Source organism: Canis aureus, chromosome 19, assembly GCF_053574225.1.
Source record: "Canis aureus isolate CA01 chromosome 19, VMU_Caureus_v.1.0, whole genome shotgun sequence".
Classification (NCBI taxonomy): Eukaryota; Metazoa; Chordata; class Mammalia; order Carnivora; family Canidae; genus Canis; species Canis aureus.
The window spans coordinates 4,130,205-4,156,744 of record NC_135629.1 but is presented as its reverse complement, the minus strand read 5'-3'; the positions used below and the strand labels follow the sequence as shown (position 1 = coordinate 4,156,744).

Here is a 26,540-nt window from a genome sequence, read left to right as displayed (position 1 = left end):
ACTGGTCTCAAAAGGAAACGTGAATCCCAGAATCATGCACCAGGTGTGGACAGAGCTCTAAGAGAAGCCCTCTCTTTCTACTCTAAGGAATGGAAGGAGGGATCCTCATAGGATAGAAAGAGTGGTTTGAAGGGATCTCCTGCTATTTTTCTCTCCTGGCCCTGCCCCCATGCAAGTTCAAGTTCCAAAGCTGCAATCTGATGGCAGTGGCAGCAGCTGGGCAGGCACCTAAAAACCTGAAGAGGGAAATAACTTGAGCAGAGGAATTATGATACAAAAACTACATGGCAAACCCTCAATATTGTTTTTAGTCTACATATCTTCCCACCACCTGTCCTCAGAGGTAGACTGAGTCCCAGAAAGGGCATGTCAGAGTGGAAACACTAAAGGTACACCTTTCAAGCCAGCAGACCAGGAAGAGGACTCTTTAGGACCTGGAGAGGGTAGAAAGGAGAGGAAATCAAGAAAGGGATTCCATAAACTTATAGGTAAACTTGGGCTTATCCCTGAACTGTGCATGTGTGTGGATCTGGCCTTAAGCAGCATACCAGGGGTTTTAAAAACTGAACAGAGACCACAACACAGGTCTCAGACTGGCCCCTGAGTACCACACATGCAGGAAAGACCTGACTATCACTACAAAATCTTAGAAAACTGAACAGGCCTTAAAACCACAGCCATAGAAGGTAAACTAGAAATTACAGCTTGACCCTAAGTAAGGTTATTATCTAATAAAACAAAAAAGCCAACATTCTCCATAGGATTTTTTTTTACTTTTTATTTATTTATGATAGTCACACAAGGAGAGAGAGAGGCAGAGACACAGGCAGAGGGTGAAGCAGGCTTCATGCACCGGGAGCCTGACGTGGGATTCGATCTTGGGTCTCCAGGATTATGCCCTGGGCCAAAGGCAGGCGCCAAACCGCTGCGCCACCCAGGGATCCCTCCATAGGATTTTTTAAAAAGATTGTATCTATTTATTCATGAGAGACTCAGAGAGAGAGGCAGAGATGTAGGAATAGGGAGAAACAGGCTTCCTGTGGGGAGCCTGATGTGCGACTTGATCCCAGGACCCCAAAGGCAGACACTCAACCACTAAGCCACCCAGGTGTCTCTCTCCATAGGATTTAAATAAGACTCAGGGTCTCATAACATAATATTTAAAATGTCTAAGATATATCAATCCAAAATTGCTTGATATACACAGAATTAGGAATGCTGACTGACCAATGCTCAAGGGGAGAAACAACCAACAGATGCCAGCTCTGAGATAACTTGAATATTGGAATTATCTGATAAAAACTTTAAGACCACAATTATAACCATTTTCCAACAAGTAACTGCAAACATTCTTGAAACAAATGGGGGGTAGCCAGTCTCAGAAAATGGAAACTATAATGAAGAACCAAAGGGAAATTTAGAACTGAAAAATATAATAAATGAAATTAAAAATTGGCTGGATGGCCCAAAGAACAAAATGCAGATGGCAGAAGAATGAATAAGTGAACTTGACTACAGGTCAACAGAAAGTATGCAATCTGAGAGGTACCCGGGTGGCACAGTCAGTTAACCAACTCTTGGTTTCAGCTCAGGTCATTATCTCAGGGTTGTAGGTCAAACCCCATGTCAAGCTCTGTTCTCAGCAAGAAGTCTGCTTAAGATTCCCTCTCCCAGGGCAGCCCCAGTGGCTTAGCAGTTTGGCACCACCTTCAGTCCAGGGCGTGATCCTGGAGACCCCGGATCGAGTCTCACGTCGGGCTCCCTGCATGGAGCCTGCTTTTCCCTCTGCCTGTGTCTCTGCCTCTCTCTCTTTCTCTCTCTCTCTGTCTCTCATTAATAAATAAATAAAATCTTTTTTTTAAAAAAGATTCCCTCTCCCCCGCTAAAGACTCTAAGCACACGTCTCTTCCCATGTATACAACTAGATAATACTCACTTCAGTGAGTCAACCCAGGAAAACAATCTGAAGACAGTAGAAGAATCTCTACAACTAAAGGCAGAGAAGAAGCCACATCAAAGAAGGCAGGAAGGGGAAAGACATGGTTGGGGAACAAGATGGACTGTGGCCATCTGTGGTGGGGATGGAGCCAGTGGTGGAGAGAAAAGCAAAAAAACAGACTTGCACACTAGGGAACCCACAAGGGGAAGACAAATCCCCATAACATTTGGCACTAAAAGCAAGAGAGGCCAAATTTCATGAGCTCTTACAACCAGTGGGACCTAAAGCCTGGAATTTTAAGTAAGTAAGGGGGTGGAGAAATATCTATCATGCAAATGGATGTCAAAAAAAGCTGAAGTAGCAAAGAAGGGCACTATACATGATCACAAGGGGGAACAATCCAACAAGAAGACCTAACAATTGTAAATATTTATGCACCTAATATAAGAACAGCCAAACACAAAAACTAGCTAATAACAAACATAAAGAAACTAATTGATAATAATGCATTAAAAGTGAGGGACTTTAATACCCCCACAAACATCAATGCACAGATAATCTAAACAAAATCAACAAGGAAACAACAGCTTTGAATGATATACTAGAAGAGCTAGATCTAACAGATACATTTAGAACATTCCATCCTAGGGGTACCTGGGTGGCTTAGTCAGCTAAGCATCTATCTTTGGCTCAGGACATGATCTTAGGATTCTGGACTTGAGCCCCATGTCAGCCTCTCTGCTCAACAGGGAGCCTGCTTCTCCCTCTCCCTCCATCACTCAGTTCCCACTAGTGCTCGCTCTCTCTCTCTCTCTCATGGGTAAATAAAACCTTAAAAAAAAGAACATTCCATCCTAAAACAGCAGAATACACATTCTTTTCAAGTGCACATGAAACATTCTCCAGAATAGATCACACATTAGGCCACAAAACAAGCCTCAACAAATTCAAGAACATGGAAGTCATACCATGCATCTTTTCTCACCACAATACTATGAAACTGGAAGTCAATCACAAGAAAAAACAAAAAACAAAAACAGAAAGACCACAAACACTTGGAGGTGAAATAACATGCTACTAAACATGAATGGGTCAACTGGGAAATAAAAGAAGAAATTAAAAATACATGGAAACAAATGAAAACAAAAATGCAAAGTTCAAAGCCTTTGTGACACAGCAAAAGTGATTTTTGGGAGGATGTTTAGAGCATGTGGCCTAAAATCCTCCCTAAAATACAGACCGACCTCAAGAAGTGAGAAAAATCTCAATAAACAACCTAACTTTACAACTAAAGGAGCTAGAAAAAGAACAAAACCTAAAGCCAGCAGAAAGAAAGGTATAATAAAGATTAAAGCAGAGAAAAAATGACATAGAAACTAAAAAAACAATAGAACAGATCGACGAAACCAGGAACTGATTCTTCAAAAATAATCAATAAAATTGATAAACCCCTAGCCAGACTTATCAACAACAAAGAGAGAGAGAGAGAGAGAACCCAAATAAATGAAGTCACACATAAAAGAGGGGAGATAACAACCAACACCACAGAAGTATAAACAATTATGGGAATATTATGAAAACTATATGCCAACAAATTGGACAACCTAGAAGAAATAGATAAATTCCTAGAAACATATAACCTACCAAAACTGAATCAGGAAGAAATAGAAAATTTGAACAGACCAATTACCAGCAAAGAAATTATAAGTCAGTAATCACAAAACTCCTAACAAACAAAAGTCCAGGACCATTTGCTTCAAGTGTAATTCTACCAGACATTGAAAGCAGAATTTTTTTAAATTTTTTTTTATGATAGTCACAGAGAGAGAGAGAGAGAGAGGCAGAGACATAGGCAGAGGGAGAAGCAGGCTCCATGCACCGGGAGCCCGACGTGGGATTCGATCCCAGGTCCCCAGGATCGCGCCCTGGGCCAAAGGCAGGCATTAAACCGCTGCGCCACCCAGGGATCCCCTTAAAGCAGAATTAATATCTATTCTTCTCAAACTATTTCAAAAAATAGAAAAGAAAGGAAAACTTCCAAATTAGTTCTATCAGGACATTATCCTGATACCAAAACCAAATAAAGATACTGCAGAAAAAAAGAACTATAGGCCAATATCTCTGATGAATATAGAATGCAAAAACCCTCAACAAAATAATAGCAAATCAAATCCAACAATACATTTAAAAAAAATCATTCACACACAAAAAAAATCATTCACCACAATTAAGTAGAATTTATTCCTGGTTACAAGGATGGTTCAATATTTGTAAATCATCAACATGATGCATCACATCAATAAGAGAAATGATAAGAATCATACGATCATTTCAATAGATACAGAAAAATCATTTAATAAAGTACATTTATTCATGATAAAAACCCTCCACAAAGTAGGTTTACATGAGATGTACCTCAACATAACAAAGGCCTTATATGAAAAACCCACAACTAATATCATTCTCAGGTGAAAAACTAAGAGTCTTTCCCCTAAGGTCAGGAACAAGACAAGTATGTCCACTTTCACCACTTTTATTCAACATGGTACTGGAAGTACTAGCCACAGCAAACAGACAACAAAAAAGAAATAAAAAGCACCCAAGAAAGTAAGGAAGAAGTAAAGTAAGGAAGAAGTAAAACTTACACTATTTACAGGTGACATGATACTATATATAGAAAACCTGAAAGACCCCACCAAAAAAACTGCCAGAATAAATGAATTTAGTAAAGTTGTAGGATACAAAATTAATGTAAAGAAATCCATTGCATTTCTATACACTAATAATGAAGCAACAGAATGTAAAATTAAGAAAATAATTCCATTCACAATTACACCAAAAACAATAAAATATCTAAGAACAAACTTAACCAAAGAGATGAAAGACTTGTATTCCTAAAACTATAAGAACATTGATGAAAGAAATCCAAGATGACTCAAATACATGGCAAGGCATTCCATGCTCATGGATTGGAAGAACAAATACTGTTAAAATGTTTATACTATCCAAAGCAATCCATACACTTAATGCAATGTCTATCAAGATACCAAGAGCATTTTTCACATAACTAGAACAATCCTAAAATTTGTATGGAATCACAAAAGACCCCAAGTAGCCAAAGCAGTCCTGAAAAAGAAAAGCAAAGGTGGAGGCATCAAACTCCAGACTTCAAGTTCTATTACAAAGCTGCAGTAATCAAACCAGTATGGTATATGTCCCCAGGGCATGGCTGCTGAGTGGGGAACCCAGATGGCCACCTCTGGCTAATGGGAAAATGGGAATAAGACAGTGTTCCCCTTCTTCCACTGGCAGATTTAAAATGGAAGATTTAAATAGGATCCAGAGGCTCATAACTTAATATCTAATATGTCCAATACATAATTCAAAAATCACTTATCATACCAAGAACCTGGGAAATCCCATCTAAAGTGAGAAATGACAATCAACAGATGCTAACACCAAAGTGACATATCTTGGAATTATCTGACAAGAATTTTAAAGCAAGTGTGAACATGATTGAATCAAATGAAAAAATTTTTAAGTTTCATCAAAGAAACAGAAGATATAAAGAAGAACCAAATGGAAATTTTAGAATTGAAAAATACAGTGACTGAAATTTTAAAACTCAGTGGATGGGTTCATTAACAGAAGATAAAACAATATAAGGTAACCAATCTGAAGAACATAGAGTAAAAACAAATGAACAGAACTTTAGGGACCTGTGGGACTATAAAAAATGAACTAACATTCATGACATTGGAGTCCCAGGAGCAGAGAAGAAAAAGGAAAATGCTAAAAGGTATTTAAAGAAATAATAGCTGGGGCATCTGAGTGGCTCAGTTGGTTAAGCATCAGACTCTTGAGTTCCACTCAGGTCATGATCTCAGGGTCCTGGGATCAAGTCCCACATGGGGCTCTGTACTCAGCACAGAGTCTGCTTTTCTCCCTCTCTCTCTCTCTCTCCCTCTGCCCCTCCCTCCCCACTTGCACACACATGTGCTCTCTCTCTCAAATAAAGAAAATCTTTTTTTTTAAAAAAAATAGGGGATCCCTGGGTGGCTCAGCGGTTTGGCGTCTGCCTTGGCCCGGGGTGCAATCTTGGAGTCCCAGGGTCGAGTCCGGCGTTGGGCTCCCGGCATGGAGCCTGCTTCTCCCTCTGCCTGTGTCTCTGCCTCTCTCTCCATGTCTATCATAAATAAATAAATAAATAAATAAATAAATAAATAAATAAATAAACAAACAAACAAACAAATAAATGTAAATATAAATATAAATAAATAATGGCTGAAATCTCCCAAAATTGACAAAAGACATAGCCTTAAGTTTCAGAAAACTGAGTGAACCCAACAGGATAAACCCAGAGATATAGAGCCAAACTTCTGAAAACCAGAGACAAAACAAACTTCTATTGGGAAAGAACAATTCAAATGACAGTTGATTTCTCATCAAAAAACCATAAAGGTCAAAAGGAAGTGGCATGACTTTTTTCAAATGCTGAAGAAAAAGAAATGTGAACCCCAAATTCTAAATCAAATGAAGCTAGCCTTCAGGAATAGAGGAGAAATGAAGACAACCTTAGACAAAAAACTAAGAGAATTTGTTGTCAGCACATCTACCCTAAAGAGTGACTAAAGGAAGTTCTTGAAACAAATAATTTTAAAAGAAAAAGAAATCTTGGAACATCAGAAAAGAAAAAAAGAACATTAGAAAGAGCAAATCTATAGGTAAATACAATACACTTTCTTTTTCATCTTGAGTTTTCTAAATTGCATTTGACAGTTGAAGCAAAAAGTATAACATCATCTGGTGTGAGTCTCAGTCTATGTAGAGGAAATATTTAAGACAATTATAAGTGAGATAGGGTAAACAGATTTGAAGGAAGGTAAGGTTTCTAAACTTCACTCTGACTGGAAAGATGTTGACACCTGTAGACTGTGATAAGTTATGTATGCATAATGTAATTTCTGGAGCAACCACTTAAAACCTGTACAAAGAGATACATTCAGAAATACTGTAGATAAATCAAAATAGAATTCTAAAAAGTTTTCAAACAACCCAGAGGAAGGCAAGAAAAAAAACCCCAAAGAAACAACAACAACAACAAAACAGAGAAAACAGAAAATGAATATTAAGATGGCAGACTTGGGTGCCTGGGTGGCTCAGTCAATTAAGTGTCTGCCTTCAGCTCAGGTCATAATCCTGAGGTCCTGGGATCAAGTCCCAAGTCAGGCTCCCTGCTCAGTGGGGAGTCTGCTTTTCCCTCTCTCTCTGCCCCTCCCTCTGCTCATGTTCTCTTTGTTTTCTTTTAAAATGACAGACTTAAGCTATAAAATATCAATAATTACATTAAAAGTAAATGGCCTAAAAAAACAATTGAAAGTGAATTAAAATGGGCCCCATTAAAAGTAAATGGCCTAAAAAAACAATTGAAAGTGAATTAAAATGGTGCAGCGGTTTAGTGCCACCTGCAGCCCGGGCTGTGATCCTGGAAACCCAGGATCGAGTCCCACGTCAGGCTCCCTGCATGGAATCTGCTTCTCCCTCTGCCTGTGTCTCTGCCTCTCTCTCTCTCTCTGAATAAATAAATAAATAAATCTTTTTTTTAAAAAAGTGAATAAAAATGACTCAGCTAAATGCAAGAGCATTATGCTGAATGGAGCAGTGGAGCCAATCTCACAAGGTCACATGCTGGGTGTTTCCATTTATATAACTGTCCATTTTCTGGGACTGCCATAGTAAATTACCAGAAACTGAGCAGCTTAGCACAACAGAAATTCATTGTTCTGAATGCTAAAAGTGCAAAATCATGGTGTCAGCAAAGCCATGTTTCCTCTGAGGGTGCTAAGGAAAGATCCTTCCTTGCCTCTTCCAGCTTCTGGTAGGCCCAGACATTTCCTGCCTTAAGACAGCATAATTCTTCATTACATGGCATTCTCTCTACATCTTTTCATATAGTCTTCATTCTGTCTACATCTCTACATCTGAATTTCCCTTTTTCATAAGGACATCAGTCATATTGGTTTAGGGCCCATCCTGATGACCACATTTTAACTTGATTACCTCTGTAAAAACTTAATTTCTAAATAAAGTCACATTCTGAGTTACTGGCAGTTAAGTGTTCAATATGCCTTTTTGAGGGAACACAGTTCAACCCACAACAATAACATTCTCAAACTGACAAAATTATGGAGATGGAAAACACAGTGGTTAAGGATGGTGCTAGGTTTGGAAGTAGTTGTGACAACAAAGGGGTAGGATGAGAGATCTTTATGGTGATGGAAGAGTTCTGTGTCTTTTTTTTTTTTTTAAGATTTTAATTATTTATTCATGAGAGATGTAGAGAGAAAGAGAGAGGCAGAGACACAGGCAGAGGGAGAAGTAGGCTCCATGCAGGGAACCTGACGTGGGACTCGATCCTTGGGTCTCCAGGATCACACCCTGGGCTGAAGGCGGCGCCAAACAACTGAGCTACCCAGGCTGCCTGAGTTCTGTGTCTTGAGTACAGTGACAGTTACATGGGGGATCCCTGGGTGGCTCAGCTTAACTGTTTCTCAGGAAGCCACAGGAAGATGTGGTCCAGCAAAACCAGATAGCAAACCAAGCACGAGGAGCACAGAATCCAGGAGACAAGGATCCCACCAGAAGAGGAAAAAGGAAACTCCCAGGATAAACATCAGTGCTGAACCCGGTTGGTTCAAAATAGTGAGCTCCTATGTGAGCACTGTTGCTGTGTTCATGAAGCCTGGGGGCTCCTTCTGAAGAGAGGATTACTACCTACATTTGAAGGACACCTTCAGTGTAGTGAGGAGGCATCAAGAATTAGTAGCTCCTGGGCACCTGGGTGGCTCAGTGGTTGAGCATCTGCTTTTGGTTCAGGGCATGATCTCAGGGTCCTGGGTTTAAGCCCCACCTGGGGCTCCCTGCTCAGCGGGGAGCCTGCTTCTCCCTCTGCCAATGTCTCTGCCTCTCTCTGTGTGTCTCTCATGAATAAATAAATAAAATCTTAAAAAAAAAAGAATTCGTAGCTCCTAAACCTAGGAACCTAATCTGTCATGTCTCACTGTGAGATCCTACATGGTGAAATGGAGATGACGATACATCTCACATAAGGCCATTGGAGGGAATTAGAGATGACATGTAATGGGCAACTGGATGGGGAAAAGAGCTCTCAAGTCAGTTCTTCTGGCTCATTCTTACCTCTAGTTCATGGTGGGGAACAGGTTGTGATGGAAGACAGGAAACACACTTGATCTTTATGGTCAGGGGGTTTAAGTCCTGCTTTTGCTCCTCGGTCATGATAGGAACTTCTGTTTTTAAAGTCAGAAAACAATCTAAAATGCTGGCAGACTTCCCTCTGCCACGACTCACAACAGTTTGCCATCCTGGGGGGTGGGGAGGAAAACACACACAGCATTAGACTGTTACTCATGACAGCCCCAAGACAAGCACAGAGGGATCAGACAACCTGCGAAGAGCCAACGATGAATTATAACCAAAAGAAGAAAACGTAAAAAAAAAAAAAAATTAATAGAATTGGCAAACACCTACTGGCAACATTATATATATGCCAGTTTCTCAAACTGAGGTCCTGTTAAGTTACCTAAGAGAATTCAATTGTTGTGATTTAATTTTGATGATCATCTTGTAATATAAGCATTTCCTGAACACCGATGCTTGGATGGTACCCTCAAGCAGTCTGATTTACTTAGTCTGGCACATAGCCTCCACACAAGGGTTTTTTAAAAGCTCCCCAGGCAGTTTAGAACCACCATTCTAGTACAGTAACTACTGGCCATGTGTGGCTACTTAATTTTAAGGGGATCCTTGGGTGGCGCAGCAGTTTGGCGCCTGCCTTTGGCCCAGGGCGCGATCCTGGAGACCCGGGATCGAATCCCACGTAGGGCTCCCAGTGCATGGAGCCTGCTTCTCCCTCTGCCTATGTCTCTGCCTCTCTCTCTCTCTCTCTCTCTCTCTGTGACTATCATAAATAAATTTTTAAAAAATAAATTAATAAATTAAAATGAAGTACAACTCAAAATGCAGTTCCTTTATCACATGAGTCATATTTCAAATGCTCAGTAGCCATTTGTAGCTATGAGCTACTGGACCAGACAGCACAGAGCTAGAACAGTCCCATCACCGCAGAAAGCTCTATTGGAGAGTGCTGCTCTAGGCAATTATTTTAGAACAGAACACATTCAAAAACACATAATGCCAGTGTCTCTGCTACGGTGGCCAGTGGTGCTACTTTAACTGGTGTGGTCCAATGAGAAAAGCATAGGTACTGATGTAGAATGGAACTGGGACATTGGAGCCAAATCAAGCACGGTCACCTCCTGCTATGACAGTTTTGCTATATAGCACAACTAGGGAAAGGGGTGGGTAAATGGAGCCACTGCATGGCACACAGGTAGCTGTGAGAATATTTTTCTCATGAAAGGGGTCCATGCATTTTACCAGGTAGAGACCTATTGATGTGGGACAGGATGGGGGTAGGTAAAACCCTCCAGCTGTTCAAGCAGAGAGGCCTGGGCTCACATCCTGAACCTCTTAGAAGCTCTCTGAGGCTTAATTTCCTCATGTGCAAAATGGGCAGAGATCCTGCCATTCTAAGGGTGAAGAGGATTAAGAGGGTTGATGTTTGCAAAGGTGCTGGGAACACCATCCAGCACATAGTGCATGTTCAAAAAGACCAGTTCTATTTCCTTCACGATGCTTGTGAACATATTTCTAAAGCACACAAAAGCCCAGTCACTCACGCTCAGAATGAAGAGTCCCTTCCAAAACAAGTCATGGGCCAGTGGTGTGCAGCTATGTGCACAGGCCGTGAGCATGGGGCCATGTGCAGCTCCTGGGGACAGCCCTCAGTGCTCCCATGTCTTTCTCTCCAACAAAGCTAACTCATTAAGGCCATAACCAACCATGATTTGTATTCTAGAATGTTGTAAATATTTTCATGGGAAAGGCTGCCCAGTTTAGAAGAAATTTCAAGGGCAAACATGCACTCAATCATCATTCAGGGGTCACCTGGGTGGCTCAGTGGGTTAAGCACCTGCCTTTGGCTCAGGTCATGATCCCGGGGTCCTGAGACCGAACCCCTCCCCCATGTCAGGCTCCCTGCTCAGTGGGGAGTCTGCTTCTCCCTCTCCCTCTGCCGCTCCCCCTGCTTGGGCTTGCTCTCTCTCACTCTCTCTCAAATAAATAAATATTATTTTTCCTAAGATTTTATTCATCTATTTGTCTGAGAGAGAGAACGCAAGAGTACAAGCAGAGGGAATGGCAGGCAGAGAGAGAAGCAGGCTCCCTGCCAAGCAAGGAGCCTGATGGGAGAATTGATCTCAGGACCCTGGGATCACATCTGAGCCGAAGATAGACACCCAACTGACTGATCCACTCAGGTGTCCCATATAAAGAAAATCTTTAAAAAAAAAAATCACCATTCAGAAACTTAGGGAAGCTGAGATCCAGAGATGTTAAGAAATTGTCCAAGGTCTCCTGGCCAATAAGCCATGGAATCCGTGTCCAAACCAGCCCTGCCCACCTATACCTGGCCTCTCCACTAAGCAGTAAAAACAAGAGTTCATTCCAAACACAGAATCTTTCTGGAATCTTAATGGGTTCCTGGCCAATCAGTACACACCACTAAGGGATACAACGCCAAGGGCCTAATTTGAAATTGAAGATGATTACCAAAAATGATCATGCTGGTTTTGGAATAATCTTACGCTATTATTTTATGGCAAAAACAAATATACAGTTAGCCTGCCAAGCCAAGGTCCTTCTTTGCTTTTGACCATAAACCATGATATCAGTACAAGGGAGGAGGTTTATCTTTCTGTCTTCCTTGCTGGAGGCCCAGCGCCCTGTATCCAGCCCACCCAAATGTTCTGACAGAGGCAGCTACCACCTCCACACCAGTGACCTCTCTGAGTCCTGCTGTGTGCAAGAGTCCCTGCTAAGCAGTTCATACACACCATCTCCTGTGACCCTTCCTGCAGCCCTCTAGGGTGGAAATTCTCACCCCTCTTCTACAGATGAGAACTCGAGTTGAAGGACTCAGAGAAAGTGGGCAACTTGTTCAAAGTCTGTTTGTCACTGGTGCTCTAGGAATAACTGTCAGGGCCAGAACGGCACAAGTTGGAGAGAAGGGAGACCCAGACAACTCTTGGCTTCACCCTGCTGGAAATGGTCATACCAAACTGGTTGAGACCATCTGAACTGCTCCTTCCTCTCACAACAAAATTAAGAAGCAAAGTCACCCTAATGCAAAGTTAGCAGGTCATCTGAAGCTCATCCACCCAAAGGCAGGGGTTTCTTTTTTTTTTTTTTTTTTAATTTTTATTTATTTATGATAGTCACACAGAGAGAGAGAGAGAGAGAGGCAGAGACACAGGCAGAGTGAGAAGCAGGCTCCATGCACCAGGAGCCCGACGTGGGATTCGATCCCGGGTCTCCAGGATCGCGCCCTGGGCCAAAGACAGGCGCCAAACCGCTGCGCCACCCAGGGATCCCAAGGCAGGGGTTTCTCTTGGCGATTCAGCCCACAAAGCATTCCCCGGAGATGTCTGCTCCCAGCAGGAGCATGCAACCACTGTTGCAGACGCTGAGTCCTCCTGGAGCACAGCCTGAGAGTGGGCAAGAGCCTCTGAAAATTCACTTCTCCAGAAAAGACCCCTGTGCCAGTGAAAAGCTAAGACAGCCTCGAAGGCCCAACTTTAGGTAAAAACTGATTTTCAAAAATCCATTTAAAAGTGAAAACTAGAGGGATGCCTGGGTGGCTCTGCCAGCTGAGCATCTGCCTTGGGCTCAGGTCATGACCTCAGGGTCCTAGGATGGAGTCCAGCATCAGGCTCCCCGCTCAGTGCAGAGCCTGCTTCTCCCTCTGCCTCTGCCCTGACCCTGGTAGTGTTTCCTCTCTCTCTAGCTCGCGCTCTCTCTCAAATGAATAAATAAGATCTGAAAAAAAAGTGAAAACTAAAAAGATAATAGTATTTATCAAAACGTATCAACATCAGCACAAGAACTTGTGAAAATTGTGATTTTCCCAGCACCTGCGGGACAACTTCTACGGGGTAAAATCACAAGTGGCCGCAGGGGTTGCTAACATCTCAAGAGCAGCCTAAATTTCTGCAGGTTGGCCAGCAGAGGGCACACATCCACCCTGATGGCCCAAGCAAACTCACCTACAAGGAAGCAGGCAGGCAATTATTTTCTCTGAAAAGAAAAAAAGGGTCTCCCCCCATATTACTATTTTTAAGATGAAGTCACATAATTTTACCCAAAACATATTCTGAGCTTTCCATTATCAAAACGTACAGATACAACATGCAAACCTACTTATTATTTGTCACACCATAGAAAATCTAGTTTCTAAATTGTGATAGATCTTACAAAGCAAAAGAATGAAACTCCTGTTCTGTCCCAGAGCTATGTGACCTCAGGTGAGTTGCTCTGCCTTCTGGGACTTGAGTCCACACAGAGCAAGGGACAGGCACCCCAACAGCACCCCTATGAGTTCGCTGTCAGATTCCAAGTTTGTCGTGAGCAGTAAATGACATGATGGCAGAAATACTGGCTCCTTTCCCCATTTCCTCCACTCGATGTTTGCATAACAATCTGCAGGAAGGTGTTTATAAGAAGCGGCATCTTATTTTAGCAAACAGGATCAGGACAGTTATTCTCACAGGTTTCTTTGGAATCAGTCCTGAGTTCAAATCCTGGCCTCACCCTTACTTGCTGTGTGATTTTGAGCAATACACATGACCTCTCTGTGCCTCCCTTTTCTCCTCTGTACAGTGGAGACGCTTACCTCCACTTTGCTGAAGTGACTGTGAGCGTGAAACTAGGTGGCGGAACAGAGCTTGGTCAAGGCAAGCATCCTGTTTATGGACATCCTGGCCATATGTGACAAGATGACCAAAACCTGTTGGGACCAGGGGTAACCACCTGCGAGGAGTGGCATCACCACCAGCTCAGTGGAGAAGGCACCATGCTTCCAATGTCCTTCCACCTTGAGGTCAACTTCCTCCTCCTGAGATCTTTTCCTTCTCTTCTGGCTCTTCTTTCTCCCCTCGGACTCCTTCCGTTTAACTGTGCAATCAAAGGAAGGAAATAAGCGTTCAAAGGAGCTCATATACAAGCTACCATATGTGAATGCACACATGCTGCAGAGATTCAGAAAGGTGCCTTTGTGCTGCTGCCCTGCCCCAGCACCCAGAAGAGGTCTAAATATGGACAGCTGACTGGTTGTCAGTTAACAGGCAGAGGAGGCCGAGGTTGGATGATGATCACAACACCACCAGATGCCAAATTTCTCCCTCAAGTCAGCTCTTAACCACAGTGTAGGGCTGAGGTTCAGGCTTTGGAGTTGAATCACAAGGTTCCAGAACCACATCTCCCCCCTGACCCATTCTGAGCCTCAATCACCTTATCTGGAGAATGGAGGCAATAGCACTTTTTAGGGTGTGAGAGAAGTAAATGAGCAAAGGTACATAAATACTCAGCTTAGATCCAGAAAAAAAAAAAAAAAAGAGAGACAATAAGATCTATATGTCTATGGTAATTAAAGCCATGAGCTAGTTGTTCCATGATATAAAGACCAATGGAACAGACTATCAAAAGCCCAGAAATATACTGCATGCATAAGGGGGACTCAGTAAATGCCAGAGGTGGTGTTTCAGATCAGAGGGAAGGATGGACTAGTCCGTTAACTGTACTGCTATCCATTTGGAGGCAAAGGAAATTACTTGGCACCTCATGCCATATGCAAAATGAATGGCAGACTAACGGTGGAAAACAAAAAAACTTCAAAATCATTAGAAGAATACATCAGCTCTACTGATGTCCGGATGAGGAAGGATTTCTTAAACTCTATCAAAATGACAAAATAGGAATAATGACTGGTGTGAAAAACAAGACAGCGTACATAAGTAAAAGGGTAAGTTACCCAGGCCTATGATGTTTACAGGCATCTAAGTGGCAATGCGCAATTATCCAGAAGATGTAAAAAATAAAGCTTATGGATCAGCGAGAAAAAATGTAAACCCAGGGGCCCCTGGGTTGCTCAGTCCATTAAGCGTCTGCCTGCAGCTCACGTCATGATCTTGGGGTCCTGGGATTGAGCTCAGTCGGGCTCCCTACGCAGCAGGGCCTCTGCTTCTCCCTCTCCCTCTACTCCTCCTCCCCTACCCCACTTGTGCACTTGCTCTGTATAAATAAATAAATAAATAAATAAATAAATAAATAAATAAATAAATAAATAAATAAGAATCTTTTTTAAAAAGTGTAAAACCCAACAGAAAAATAAGCAAAGAAACAGGACAGGCAAATCACATAGGATTGTGACCAAATAAGTGTATGAGATGCTATCAACCCCACGAGGAATCAGGAAGTAAGCCCCTGACCATGCCAAGCATGGCTGATAACGTGAAAAAGCTGGAATTCTCAGGACTTCTGTCAGGAAGGCAAATAGGTACAACCAGAGAGTAAACCAGCAGTATCTCCTGAAGGGTCAAGGTGCATTTCCCAGGCCGTGATCCCACTGGAGAAATGCCCTAGACTCTCTGGAACATGCAAATAGAGACCTGCACAAGGACGCTCACTATCACAATGTTGGTGACAGTGGGAAATTGGAGACAACCCAAATGTCCCTCAGTGGAGAGTCCACGGGTGACGGATGGCACATCCATCTAATGGGGCATCTACAGAAGTTACAAAGAAGGAGCTGGTCTTACATATATGAACACAAATAAATCTCAAAAATCAAACTTAAAGCAAAGAGTAAGTTGCAGGAAGGTACGTACAGTATGAAATCATCTCTGTAACTCATAAAAACAAAAATCAATACAATGTTGTATGCACGTGTCAGAAAGAAAAGGGTGGCAGCGAAGGGTCACACCAATTTCTATGCAGGATAGGATATGCTTTAAAAAGGATCCCTCGGGGCTTCAGGGGCTGGCCCGGGTGGGTGGTTTGGTGCCGCCTTCGCCCAGGGCGTGACCCCGGAGTCCTGGGATCGTCCTGCGACCCGCCACGGGCTCCTGCATGGAGCCTGATTCTCCCTCTGCTTATCTCTCTGCCTCTCTGTCTCTCTGTGTCTCTCATGAATAAATAAATAAAATCCTTAAAAAAAAAAAAAAAAGGATATGCTTTTTAAAAAAAGACTATTTAATAGAAAGAGAAGGAGAGCATAAGTAGAGGGAAGGGCAGAGGGAAAGGAAGACCCCTCACTGAGCAGGGAGCCCTACACAGGCTAGATCATAGGACCTTGGGATCAGGCCCTGAGCCAAAGGCAGATGTTTAACCAACTGAGCCACTCAGGCACCCTAGGGTATGCTCCTTAAAAGCACAGGGTACAAAGGAAACAAACTGTATCTGTAAACTTTTCTTTCTCAAAAAGAAGGAAGGAAGAAAGGAAGGAAGGAAGAGAGGGAGGGAGGAGGGAGGTGGAGGGAGGGGAGGGGAGGGAAGGGTAAGGAGAAAAGAGGAAAGAGCAAGGAAAAAAAAGAAAAGAGCAAGAAAGAAATTAAGAAAATATGGCAAAATATTAACACCTAAATTGTAATACATTGTTGTATTTTCTGTGTATTCTATTTTTTTCAAAATAAAAAGGATGGTTTGAATAGCTCATTAAAATGCTTATGGAACTTTTTTGAAAAGCAAGGCTGTTTAATCTGGAAAAGAGAAAACTCAGAAAGGGTTGAAGGTGTGCAGATATGAAAGTATGAACTAGTCTTTTAGGGCCTTAAGAATAGGAATGTGAGCAACTGTGTTTGCAATGCCTGGCAGAGAGCCCGCCTCAAGCAGTCACTTCTCTCTGCAGTTTCACAATGTTCAACTCGAACCAGGAAAAGCAGATTAATTGATTGAGAGTTAAGGAAATTATTTGTAGCAGTTACAGCTGTACAAACAGGAAGTGGGCCATCCCAGGAGGCAGCAAGTGCACCAGCTCTAGAATATTCCACCTCATACTGGAAACCTAATTGCTTGCTAAAAAACTGGTGAGGAGAACAAGGTCAAGAATGAAGACATCAATGTAGTGGTTTATGAGGACCATTGCCCCTCGGTCTGTTGCTATGACTGTAAGCTTCTGCGTGAGTGACTCCCGCAAACTGGGATGCCATTTCCCTCATTCCACCATAAGAAGCAAATAACTTGGGGCACCTGGGTGACTCAGTGGTTGAGTGTCTGCCTTTGGTCAGGTCATGATCCTGGGATCCTGAGTCCCACATCAGGCTCCCAACGGGGAGCCTGCTTCTCCCTCTGCCTGTGTCTTTGCCTCTCTCTGTGTCCCTCATGAATAAATAAACTTTTTTTAAAGAAAGCAACTTATCTTCCAAGATTCTTTCCATAAACCTGACTCTTTAGTGCTCCCCCAACATTAGTATCTGTCAAATAAGACAGTAGTTATTTATTTGAAAGTCTACAGCCAACATTAGAGATTTTCATGCTCCCCGTGTTCATGACACCATGAGTCAGGAGCACAGAAACATTGATGGAGTGAGGAGGGATGTAGTGTGGTTGGGTGGGATGAAGTGGGTAAGTGAATGGGATGAAATGGATGGATGGGTGGGTGGTGGGGATGGCTGGATGAGATGAGATGGAGTGGGTAAATTGAAAGTGTATGGAGTGTTCTTTCAATTTCGAGTATCATTGGGTCAGATATCAAAGAATCTTTCTAAAGTATTCTGAATTTGAAATATTTCATAATTCTTCCAAGTCTAGTTATATTACAAAATTCCAAAATCCCATCCTAACTTACTTTGAAATTTTTGCTTTTCTAACATGTTTGTTAAGCTGCTAAATGATGGTCTTTCAGTTAATTCCTTCACCTCCGTCCCAGCTACTGCTCCCAAAGAAACAGCTGTTTCTCTTGATATACTCCATCTAGAAAATTCCCAAAGAGAAAAATAAATGAAGGTAAAAAAAAAAAAAAAAATCAGAGATCAGATCTAAGAATGTATTCACTGGACTAAATTTTTTTTTTTTTAATGACATTGCATTCCTCGAGACAATTCTTCTTAAATTGCAATGTGCATATGAATCACCGTTAAATATGCCATTAAATAAAATTCAGGTTATGGCTCAGTAAGCCTGGGGTGGACCTGACATTCCACATTTTTAACAAGTTCCCAGTAATACTAATGCTGTTGCTCTGCAGACCACACTTGTACTATCAATTTCTAGCCAACTAGAAATATTATGGAAAATAATATATATTTTATAAAAGCAGTCAAAATTCAATCCAACATCTATTGAAAGAAAAAAAAATAACTATTAAAATCATAGAGGCAAAGCTGAATTAGGTGAAATGATATACCATAATCATGGATAGGAAAACTTCACAATGTAAGAAGGTCAATTCTTCTCAAATCAACACAAAAACTATTTTTTAAAAGTCAAGATTTTTTAATGACATAGCCTCTTTGTTCTCCACATCCCATTCTCCCAAGCCACCAGCTGGGCTTCCATTCTACCTCTGGTCCCCACAGCATCCAAGGAATCTCTTTCTCCGGGTCCTTCTTAGGCTCCAAAAGCAAATGCATTCAGCAGGAAAGGCTGTGGACTTGGTGATCCAAAGATATGGGTTGGAGTCCTGGCTTTACCTACACTCCCAAGATTCCCAAGAATTCCAGTTTTAAAACCTTGAGCAAATTGCTAACCACTCTGTTATGTTGTGAAGAAAACAGAAATAGTAACACCACTTCACAGAGTGTCCATGATGAGGATTAAGTGAGATAAACCAACACGTGCAAAAGCATGGTGCATGTTTGCCTTCATAAACACAAGCATTCCTTTCTCTCTTCCTTTAATTTCACCTGGATTGCATGAGCTCAGACTTAAGTAAAGTTACTAAAAATCCACATGATTCTTGGTGAGAGTCTGTACAGCTTGTACAAGAAGGGGTTCTGCTCCCACTCCCCAAAATAACATGGGTCCATCCTTACCGAACTGTAGTAAGATCTTCCATTCTGAGTATCTTTTCATATTCCTCGGAGATCTTGGAAAAAGTTTCAGACTCTGCTGGGTGAGAATCTGATAATATTTATTAGCAAATGGACTTCTTGTTCCATTCTAGTTCATTGAAAAATGAGGGCCCTTTACCCATTTTGTAATGCCAGTCACCAGACAGAGGGATGGGTGTATGGTAAGCATAAAAAAATTGGTTAATTTTTAATGAGTAAATAAATATACAGACTTTATGATTATTTGGACAAATGGAGGCAAGAGGAGGCCTCTAGTTTCTTATAGAACACTCCACATAGGGGGGAAAAGAAAGAAAAAAGTCTATTATTTATCCAGTGTCCAATTCATCACCGTTTATATTAGAGAGTACTGAAAACACTCCCAAGAGCCCTACATTCCCACCTATAAGGAATGTTACAGTGCTACCAGCAGATGAAAAATTATGTAGTCACCACAAATGGAGTTTATGCCAAGTTCTTAAGTAAATAGGAAACTGTACATGGTGACATATTAATCTCAGAAAACAAAATTATGTATCCAGGACAACCTCATCTGTGTAAAAAAAAAAAAAAAAGAAAGAACCTTACAACAAAGGAATTGGCCAAAAAGTATATAATAACTACTCAAATATTACAATGCTTGTTCCTGGTGATGGACCTATAGATTGTTTTTCCTGCTTGTCTTATACCTTTCTATATTCACTAATTTTTCTTACTCTTTTTTTTTTTTTTTAGTTTTATTTATTCACTCAGGAGAGACACAGAGAGAGAGAGAGAGAGAGAGGCAGAGAGACACAGGCAGAGGGAGAAGCAGGCTCCATGCAGGGAGCCTGACGTGGGACTCAATCCTGGGTCTCCAGGATCACACCCTGGGCTGAAGGTGGCGCTAAACCGCTGAGCCACCCAGGCTGTCCTTCACTAATTTTTCTAAAAATACCCCACATATATAGAAAAGTCTTGTAAGTCATAAAATAAAAATTAAGCAAAGAAAAAGGTTCAATGACAAAAAGTGATTGCATTGAGAGCAGCTCTGGTTTCCCAGAGTGAGCTAGCACCAGCCGGAGATGCTGATACACACGAGGGACAGCAGTATACATGCACGGCACCAGCAACACCAATCCAACCCTGTCCCTGCCCCAGATTCACACCTAACTTGTCCTCAGGGGCCATCTCCACTCACCATGCAAAGACTTTGTGTGCTTTCCTGCTTTCTCTGTTTTCTCTCGTGCATCCTCCTGGTTCCACTTCCCTCTGATGTGTAGACCCTGTGCAGACAATCTTCTCTGACTTAAAACCAAATTTTTCACTTCTTCTAGAATGCAGGAGAAGAATCATTGACTAGGTTAATCAGAAATGCTTACAGAACACCTTCCATGTGTACGGCACTCTCCTGGTGCCGGAGATGGAGCATGTGGGTAAGACAGGCAGGGCCACTGCCCACCAGAAGTAGTTGCACAGGAGGCTGCTTCAAAATACCAACTGGCAATGGCTTCTTCCAAACAAGACCACTAAGTACTTGACCTGTGTGGTTCCATTTAAGCACCACACTTCACTTGAAGGAAGGCACTTCCACTTGCCCTATTTTACAGATGGGGAGTATGACACTTCTATAACTTTCCTGTGGTCAGAGAGCTGGTACTTATTAAGTCAAAACTACTCCCAGGGCTCCTTGCAGTCAGCTAGGGAGATGAGCCCTCTATCTTTCATTTCTATCAATACAGGACTCTGCATGTTTGTAGCAGCAACCACTAGATGAGGAATAATGAACGCGCCGAGGGAGCGAATGAATGAATGCAGATAATAGAAGATGCAGGAAAGAGGTGAAAAAAAGGAGGTGCAATTAGATTCAGTGTTGAAGGACAGATACCAATATAAAAAGGTGCAGAGCAATGAAGTGCCAAGGTCAAAGCTGTGATATAGACAAGTCAATGGTAGGAGAGAGGAGATAGGGAAGAAACCTGGATGCAGAGGGAAGAGCCAGCTGAGGGGGTAGAAAGTCCCAAAAAACACAACACAGGCAGGGCACCAACCAAGTGTTGGAGAGAGAGACAGCCAAGAGCTGAGGGCATAGCAGATGCCACACATGACTTCAAGGCTTCACAAATGATAGTCTTTGTCCAGGACTGAGAAACCAAGAAGTTGAGCAGATTTAATAGAGGAGACAGGCTAATACTTGATGGGATGTTCCATTCAAGACCAGCAAGCCAAAAATTGACAAGTTGTGGCATGGGACCTATGGTTCACCCAAATATGTTTCCTATCCTCTTTGTAACATGAGCCAATCTCTCATGCCATTTCTGCCTTCCCGAGAGACAGGAGTATCAAGAAAATAGCTTTAAAAGTGAAAAAAGGCAGGACTTTAGACAACACGTGCACCAGATGCATTTTCATCAAAATGTTCTCCTGGGGCACCTGGTGGCTCAGTAGTTGAGCATCTCCTTTTGGCTCAGATTATGATCCCGGGGTCCTGGGATCAAGTCCCACATCGGGGTCCCCACAGGGAGCCTGCTTCTCCCTCTGCCTATGTCTCTGCCTCCCTCTCTGTGTCTCTCATGAATAAATAAAATCTTTTTAAAAATGTTCTCCTTACATATAAAACACACAGGGAAATGTTAACAATGACCACCTCTGGTCAGGCATCATGGGATCTTATTTCTTTCTCTCTTGTCCTAGTCAATTTCTCTCTTTTTTTTTTTTTTTAACATTGATTTATTTGACAGAGAGGAAAAAAAAAAGGCATGGGGGAGGGGCAGTGGGAGAGTGAGAAGCAGACTCCACACTGAGCACAGAGACTGTCATCCCACAACCCCGAGATCATGACTTGAGCTGAAATCAAGAGTCAGACACCCAGCCACTGAGACACCCAGGCGCCCCTGTGCTAGTCATTTCTAAATTGTTTTTCAAAGTGAACATTCACAGCTTATGGAAAAATGATTTAACATAAGAGGCAGTGATGCCAGGCTTGAGATGGGGTTTGAGGAAGAACAAGTGCTGTCATTTCAAGAATACTCACAAAGGCCCATGGCCCTCCCTGCAGGGCCTCCTTCCTTTTCTGGCCAGCTGATTCCATTTACCCTTCCAGACTCGGCTCCTCTGGCCCCTTCTCAGGGAAGCCTTCCTGATAGACCCGCCCCAACACCCCTGCTCCAATGTGAGCTCACTTCAGGGCAGATGTTTACCAGAAATTCTGGCTCAGCAGCTCTGGGGTAGGCCCTGGATCCTACATCTAGGCACACTCCAAATACATCTAAGAGAGGTGATTTTGAATCCCACACTTTGAAGGCGGGTCTTTCCTTTGGTCCAAAAAGAAAAGTCACCTTGAATGCCATTTTCTCACACAGAAACCCTACAATGAGTAGTGTAGATATAAACAAGTGATTCTCAGCCAGGGGTGAGTCTGCTTTTCTCCCCAGGAGACATTTGGCAACGTCTGAAGAAAATTTTGGTTGTCACAACTGGGAGGCTACTCCTGGCATCTAGCAGGTGGAGGCCAGGAGTGCTGCTAAGCACAGGGAGCCCCCACAACAAGGAATGGTCTGACCCAAAATGCCAACAGCACCAGGAAACCTCAGGTATAAGTGAAAGATGAACAGTCAGAAGCAGCAAGCCCCCAGGGCCAGAAAGGCTCCTCGAGAAGGCAGGCTGGAAAGCCCAAGAAAGCAGAGGGTTTCTAGTCACACAAAAAACGGGTTCCGATTCACGCCCTTCAGGCAGGTGTCAGTGTTCTTTGCTCACTGTAAATTGGGGGGTAACTATACTTGTCTGGAGCCACCAACAATAGTGATAATAGCACCATACTCCATCCATTCTCGGATGCACCTCGCCATGACCTTTTCACATCTCTAAAAACTGGATGCATCTTAAAATTAATGCCACGGCCTAGTTCAATTGATAGCATTTTAGTATAGCTTCTAAATTCTTTAGCGACAACACACACCCTCTTTATTGCTGGAGGTGTGGGGACATTCCCATCCCTGTGCCCCGGGTGCATATAACCAGAGGAAGTGGAAGGGTGCCCAAGGCCACTGGCTAGTTCAAGATGGGAGACAGGTTTGATTAAGCTGGCGGACTTCAAAGCCTGGATTTTTCCACTCCTCCTAGCGCTCTCCTTGGAAGTGAGCTCAAGAGGAGACTTTCTGGTATTGATAAAATATTTACCCAAATAAGAATTAGAAGGTCTAATACGGTTGTCTCAGGATCATGGGATTTTAAAGTTTTCTCTTGTTTCTTGGTGTCTTTTTTTTTTTTTGGATAGTAGCTAACACCCATGTCAGGAGACATGTGAGTGCTTCCTGGGAACAGAAGTCCAGAAATGTGGTGGAGGCAGAGGTGGTGACCAATGTGCATGCACAGACACTGCCCACCCTCAGACACAACTCCATGAGGCGCTACTTCCTGATGCTCAAGCTTGTCCTGGACAGATGGGGCACCACGGACACACAAATCAACATGTGCCCTGGGGAAAATGAGATGAAGTAAACGAGGGGACACTGGCTCTGCTCCTGTTACTGGTGAGAAGTCACGCACCTCTAGCAATGTTTCAAATAAAACACAAATACTCGACTCACCACAACATCCTGTATCTTCTGAATACCCAGTTGTCTTTAACCGGTAATACTTGACTTTTCTTGAAACCTTGTCCTTGGTGTCCCAGACCCTCATGGTTATTTTGTGAAAATTTATTTTCTTTAGTAATTCCTTCGTCATGTTGATGTTAAAAGTCTGCGTCCATGACACCCAGACTTTGTCCCCTTCTTGCCAAGGCCTCACTGTCTGTGTCAAAGAACACCGAGAGGCCTTAAGTGTGCAAGACTGGAAGGCTCAGCAGCCTGAGATTCCTCACCCCCGCCAGCCTCAGCCTTCTGAGCCCTGCTCTCCACCTGCCTGCCTTTTGTACCCAGCGCTCCTCCCAACCCCGCTCCCAGCTCCCACCTCACTCAGGAAACAAGTGTCCCAGCTAGAGCCCATCACACTTCTGGGTTCATCAGAAAAGACAAAGCAGTTACCTGCAAACCGTGCCCTTTCTGATGACTTCCAAACACTGACCCAGAGTCAGACCACAGGCAGGAGGGTGGGAGTGTGTGCGCACATGGATATACATAGGTACTCATACAGAGAAGGAAATCACAAAAGGAGCAAAAACTTTGAACCACCAAAGAAATTTCTAGATAAAGATATGTAAATAGAAAGCTCAGTAATTGGTATTTTTAGGTCAGTGTGGATTCTCATTCAGTAGGTCTGGCAGGGGGGATCCCAATATTCTGCATTTCTAGCAAGCTCCAGGGGAAGCAAGCACACCTTATGCAGTATTAGACTATATACAAGGTACACACACACCTTAATTCCTGAATCCAGGAACACTTTGGCCACCATTGGAAATACCACCATGTCAACTTTTTTAGGCTCCCCATCATCTGGCAGAAGGAAATACTCAATGTGGTAGTAACGGCGATACTTTGCAGTTGGTTTGTCCATTTTAGGGTGTTTCCTATATTTTTCTATCAAAATTGTATATTTTCCTTTATAACCTAGAAGACATGAATTTAATGAGTCTTGTTTGAACCTCACATGGGAAAGTACACCCATATCCACAGTTCTCTGAAACCAAGAAAGAGCCTGATGCTGTGGAAGGACACCCACTCCCATGCTGCTTGCCCTGCTTGGGGGCTGAGATGCAGGTCCAGTCTGTCTAGCCAGTAGAGTTAACAGGGTCTGCACTGGACATCAGGGCACAAAAATTCAGTGCATGACTCTGAGAGGGAGTGTCTCTTTAAATTTTTCACCTGAGGTGCTTCACCTGCCTTCCCTGGTCTTGGCAGTAAAAAAGTTCAAGTTCCCCAGAAGATAGGTCAATTCGAAAGAACTCTAAAAGAGTTCTTTACTCTGCCCCTAATCTTGGCGTTCAATCATGTGATTCACTTTGGCCCAAAAAATGTTAGCAGGCGGGGGAGGTGCCCAAAGACCTGAAGAGTTCTTGGATGTTTGGGCTTGCCCTCTTGTTAAGGAAAAGCAGAGACACACAGAATGTGTCTGGCTGACCCACATGTCCAGCAGAAGGATGAGAGGCACACATGAAGCAGAGCAGAGCCCACCACAGGGAGCCTAGCCTGGATCCCCCCACCTGCCCATCCAGGAGAACAAGGGATTTGCATTTGGAGCCCCGGGCTTGGGGAGTTGTTCAAATTTGTTACACAGGATTTGGGGGGCAAAAGGTAACTGATATGCCTATATACTCAGAGATTTTAATTCAGCACATCTGAGAATTTAAACACGGAACCTGATGATGGATAGCCAGTTTATGGGAACCAATGCCCTAACCTGTTTCTCATTCATTCATCCACAAATAGAATAATTAGGGTTGTTGACAGTTGCTAGGCCCAATAAATTAAGCACATGGAGTGTGTTTAATCACTCACTTGCCTAGCCCACAGTGAACCCCCTAAAATTGCAGTTTCTTTCCTGAGCTCTGCTGCTGGCATTGGGCACCCCACTTGGGGAAGACAGTAGACAGAGCCTAGGTGCCCCAAACCTCTGGGAGAAGGTCATCTGTGCACTCCCTTTTTGAGAGGGTGTTGGGATTCAGCTCTAGTACTTACCAGTGTTCACTGGGAGGGCCAGTGAGATGATGAATTTGCAGGGAACCACCTGGGGCACATCAGAGTTGAAGGTGCTGGCGGGCCCATATGAGGACTCACTGCTGAATGGGTGCTCAGAGTCTGACTCCTGGGCTTGGGCTTTGACCTTCAGGTACTCCTCCATATCACACTCACTCCCAGACTGGTAAAAGCTGCCCATGGAGGACATGGGCCCCATGCTCACCCTGTCCTCATCCTCCCACTCCCAGGCGTGCAGCGACATTCTGAAGAGCACCCACAGGCGCGGCACTCCTGGCTGCAAGAAAATAAAGGCACTGCTGTCACCTCCCTCTATTCCCAGGAGGTAAGCTTCACCTCCTTCAGGATGACTCACTTTTCCCCTCCTTCCCTTCCCTGTCCTGGGTTGAAGGGTCAAGGCCTGGGACACTGCCTGGCACACGGTAGGCACTCAACAATGAACCACAGAGAATGATGGCTGGCAGTAATCATAAGTATCCCCAGTTTCTCCAACTTGAGTCTATCCTCCCCGCCCCAGCCGCTCCTCCTTCACAAATCAATCACTGGCCCTCTGGAACGCCAGCTCCAGGTAAGTGCACTTACCGAGAACCGCAAAGCTGGGAGAGAAGCAGGTGCTTCCCCTCGAGAAGCCTTGGGCGAGAGCACAGGATGGGTTTGCAATGTGGGGACCTGTGAACCAGGCAAGGGGGACAGCACGTGCAAGAGCCTGGAGAGGTCGAAGAGGGCGAGAACCCCCGAGGCGAGACACGAATGGGCCTCCTCCCACTCCCACGTGTGCTCTAAAAGGCCTCCTCCGGGAGGAGGAACCCGGGCTAAGGTTTTGTTTAGAAAGGGGTGCCCAGGTGGAGCAGCAGATAGAGGGGGACCTTCCGTACCTGCAAGGGGATGCGCTGGGCAGCAACCTGGGGTCAGACCGGGGCGTCAGTCCGCTCGCACACCGCCGCAGGGAGGCCCGCGGGACGCCGCCGCGCAATTGTGTTTGACAGTTGCTAGGAGACGGGCGCGGCCCGGGCTTCGGGGGCG

General features: G+C 43.5%; 1 protein-coding gene across 16 annotated transcripts in view; it reads right to left on the bottom strand.

The window, feature by feature from the left end:
- CFAP92 (cilia and flagella associated protein 92 (putative)) overlaps window positions 1-26,540 on the bottom strand; it is a 59,410-nt gene extending 32,870 nt beyond the window's left edge. For 4 of the 16 annotated variants that reach the window (XM_077857643.1, XM_077857644.1, XM_077857641.1 and 1 more), the window contains exons 1-10: window positions 26,393-26,536; window positions 26,100-26,186; window positions 25,500-25,794; window positions 24,241-24,431; window positions 23,472-23,676; window positions 20,084-20,215; window positions 18,886-18,973; window positions 17,700-17,824; window positions 13,886-14,029; window positions 9,137-9,321 (exon numbers count right to left, since the gene is read on the bottom strand). In XM_077857643.1, the coding sequence (XP_077713769.1) occupies window positions 9,137-9,321; window positions 13,886-14,029; window positions 17,700-17,824; window positions 18,886-18,973; window positions 20,084-20,215; window positions 23,472-23,676; window positions 24,241-24,431; window positions 25,500-25,761 (1,332 nt within the window). In that variant the 5' untranslated portion in view covers window positions 25,762-25,794; window positions 26,100-26,186; window positions 26,393-26,536. Of the gene's footprint in view, window positions 1-9,136; window positions 9,322-13,885; window positions 14,030-17,699; window positions 17,825-18,885; window positions 18,974-20,083; window positions 20,216-23,471; window positions 23,677-24,240; window positions 24,432-25,499; window positions 25,795-26,099; window positions 26,187-26,392 lie in introns of all 16 variants that reach the window. The other 12 variants (XM_077857651.1, XM_077857646.1, XM_077857638.1 and 9 more) reach the window with 10 other exon arrangements.